The sequence below is a fragment of the Alligator sinensis genome, unplaced genomic scaffold (genome assembly GCF_000455745.1).
Source record: "Alligator sinensis unplaced genomic scaffold, ASM45574v1 scaffold1488_1, whole genome shotgun sequence".
Classification (NCBI taxonomy): Eukaryota; Metazoa; Chordata; order Crocodylia; family Alligatoridae; genus Alligator; species Alligator sinensis.
Window position 1 is genome coordinate 307,439 of NW_005843097.1, and position 3,024 is coordinate 310,462.

At 59.1% G+C, this 3,024-nt stretch overlaps 1 protein-coding gene across 1 annotated transcript in view; it reads right to left on the bottom strand.

Moving 5' to 3' along the window:
• The window catches only part of FXR2 (FMR1 autosomal homolog 2), a 13,607-nt gene that overhangs the window by 1,698 nt on the left and 8,885 nt on the right, over positions 1-3,024 (bottom strand). The window contains exons 9-13 of the mRNA XM_025193747.1: positions 2,881-3,010; positions 1,524-1,737; positions 1,015-1,224; positions 677-877; positions 433-528 (exon numbers count right to left, since the gene is read on the bottom strand). Coding sequence (XP_025049532.1) covers positions 433-528; positions 677-877; positions 1,015-1,224; positions 1,524-1,737; positions 2,881-3,010 — 851 coding nt within the window. The remainder of the gene's footprint in view (positions 1-432; positions 529-676; positions 878-1,014; positions 1,225-1,523; positions 1,738-2,880; positions 3,011-3,024) is intronic.

Below are 3,024 nucleotides of genomic sequence, written 5' to 3' on the forward strand. Positions count from 1 at the left end.
CCCCCCCCCCCCCCCCCCCCCCCCACTTGGCATCAGCTCCCTGGACAAGGACTCTTGTGGGGGGGGAAACACTGCCAATGCCCCTGGGTGAGGCTAGAAATGGCTTCCCCCTTCATCAGTTCCCTGGACAAACAAGGTTTCCTGCAGGGGGAACTGCCTCTTCCCCTTGGTCCAGCTAGAAATGGCTCCCCCGCTCCACCTCTTTGGATGAGGGTTCCGAGCAAGATGAACACTTCTAGAGAGACAGGGGGCATAAGAAGTGACTTCCCCCTTGTGTCAGCTCCTTAGACAAGGGTTCCTAGGGAAGAACGTTTTGGCTGCGCCCATGAATCCATAAGACTAAAGCATCCCCCCAGATGCAGCTCCCCAGGCGAGGAGGGTTCCGTTTCTGTCCAAGGAACCCTGTGCCCCACACCCATGCGAGGCAAGTACCTGGCTGCCGGTCCCGGCTGATGGACCCATCCACGCGGTTGCCACGGTTACGGCGGCGCCTGCTCCGGTTGCGTCGCTGGGGTTTTGAGTCATCCTCTGGCAAAGCATGGAGTGGGTCATAGGCCTTCCCAGCCCCCACTTCCCCTCCCAGAGAAGCCAGGTTCACCCCCCACCCCTGCTCTGAGTCCATCCCAGCCCCCCACTCCCCTCCCAGGGAACCCCAGAATCCAGGACAGTTCCTCACCCAGGCCATTTTCAGCCACCGAGAGTCCATCAGACTCGGTGGCTCCATCCATGACGGTGGCATCCTCATCAGTGCGGCGGCGCCGGGAGCGGCGCCGGCGACTGGGGACTGGCTGCGACTCGCTGGCGTCCGTATCAGCCGTGGCATCCGTCTCGGCCGTATCCAGCAGGCTGTAGGGGTTGCTGTCGGGGTCCTTGAGCACTGTAGGGTGGGGGGGAGCAACAGAGCTGTGACACCTAGAGAACCCAGGAATCCTGGAGACAGCCCTTACCCACCAAGAAAGAAAGAAGGTAAGCCAGGGGTTCACAGGCTGCCACGGGAAGGAGGTGGGGAGTTACCTGAGCTGATGGAAGAGCTGCTGTACTTGCTGCCCCCTCCTCCCCCACCCCGGGGGGTTTGAGGGGGCCCCCGGCCCCGGCCCACTCCCGGGCGCCGCCGCCCATCTTCGGGGCGGGGGTGGGGGTCCCTCTCACCACCCGCCGGGCGCTCTGCCTCATCCCGCCTCTCTGTCTCCGTCTCCGAGGCATTGGACATGTCCGAGCTGGTGCCTGAGAGGAGAGGTGAGAGAAAGGGATTAACTCCTACTGAGGAGAGTAAAAGGGATAGTCAGTTAGGACCCAAAAGACAGCTGGGGGCTAAGATCAGCTGGGAAGACAGCAGGGATCTAAGCAGGTTAGAACAAAGGGCTGGGGGCCTAGCTGAAATGCATCCATTCCTGGAGTGGGGCATGTTGAGGTAGGAGAGAAAGAAACCATGCTGAGATATAACCAGGGGGCACACCTGGGGTGTCTCAACTTCCCCAAAAGCAGTCCAAATGCCCCCCACCCCACCCCAGCCCTCAAGTTACCATAGCCAGAGTTGGGCCCGCGGCGCCCACGGCCCCGCCCACCATAGCTGCCGCCATACGTGCGGGGGCCGTGCAGGGAGGACGAGGTGCTGTCATCGGTGGCATAGCCACCCCGCTCCTTGTCAGCCCGGCTGGACAGCGGCCGGAAGCCCATCCCAATCTGCCGGAGCTGCTCATCAATCTGCAGCCGCTCCAGGCGCAGCTGCTCCACCTCCTGGGTGGGGTGAGGAAAAACAAGCCCTTGTTAACACAGGAAGGGGAATGGATTCACAAGACCAGCGCTATAGGAGTGGGGGAGCCCATTTAGGAGCACACCCAAGAGTATGGAAACCTTACCGAGGCATTGCCAGGAAGGGAGAATTAAGGACTGCACCATAGTGCATGGGAACCAACTAGCTGCCTTGCCATGGGGTTGTCAGGAAGGGGAACTAATTTAGGAAAGCACCATAGGGCACCAGAACCAATTAGCGGCTACACCATGGTTATCAGGGAGGGGGGACTAATTTAGGAATGCACCAGGAAGCAAGGGAACCACATAGCAAATGTACCATGGGGTTGAATGGGATAATACAGAAAGACACCACGAAGCAGAGGAACCTATTAGCAGCGGCACCATTGTGTCTGCTGCATAGGAACCAAAGTTCACAGGTAAAAGGGAACTATAGCCGGATTGTGGAAGGAGAGGCAACTCATTTGGAGCGCACCCAGGGTCAAGAGGAGCCAATTAGCAACCGCACCAATGTGTCTGGGGCATAGAAACCAAAGTGCAGCCTCAGAGAGTAGGGAAGAACTGGCTAGAAGGGGAGCAGTGACAGGAGGAGGAAGTCATTTGTGAGAGCTCCTTGAGTCAGGGAGAACCAATTAAGGGGCTGGGGGGGGGGCGGGGGGGGGGGGGGGGGGGGGTGGGGGCCCAAAGTGTGCCATTAAAACAAGCCACTCGGATAGATGGGAACTTGTTGTTACGGGCCTGTGAAAAGAGAGGGAAGGCATTTGTGCATGCACCCAATGTGGGGCGGGGGGGGACACCCAAAGTGCCCCATAGAAACAGGACAGGGAGCAGCTGTATTGCAAGGGGAAAACCAATTCTGGTTGTACAGAGGCAGGAAGTGTGGGGGGAAAGGCACACTGGACAGCAGGGGGGCACTGGAAGAGGGGCAGGGGAAGCCAGCAAGAGGCATGCAAATGTATGCAACCACCAAATGGGTCCCCCCGAGGTGAAATTGGTTCCATCCTACCCCTTAGATTGCGGGGATGTTCAAGTCCCCCTGATACAATTCTCCCCCCCCACTCCCCCAGCAAGTCCATGCAGTAACAGGGGCAAAACACAGCCCCTTAATTGCCCTATGGGGGCAGTTACCTGCAGGTAGGAAAGGTGATACTCTAGCAGGGCCTGGGCATTGCTGATGTTCTCTCGCGTCCCCACAAAGATGAAGGGGACCATGCCCTGAGGGCGGGGCAGAAAAGGGTTAATCAGGGGGGAAACAACATGGAACCCCCCCCC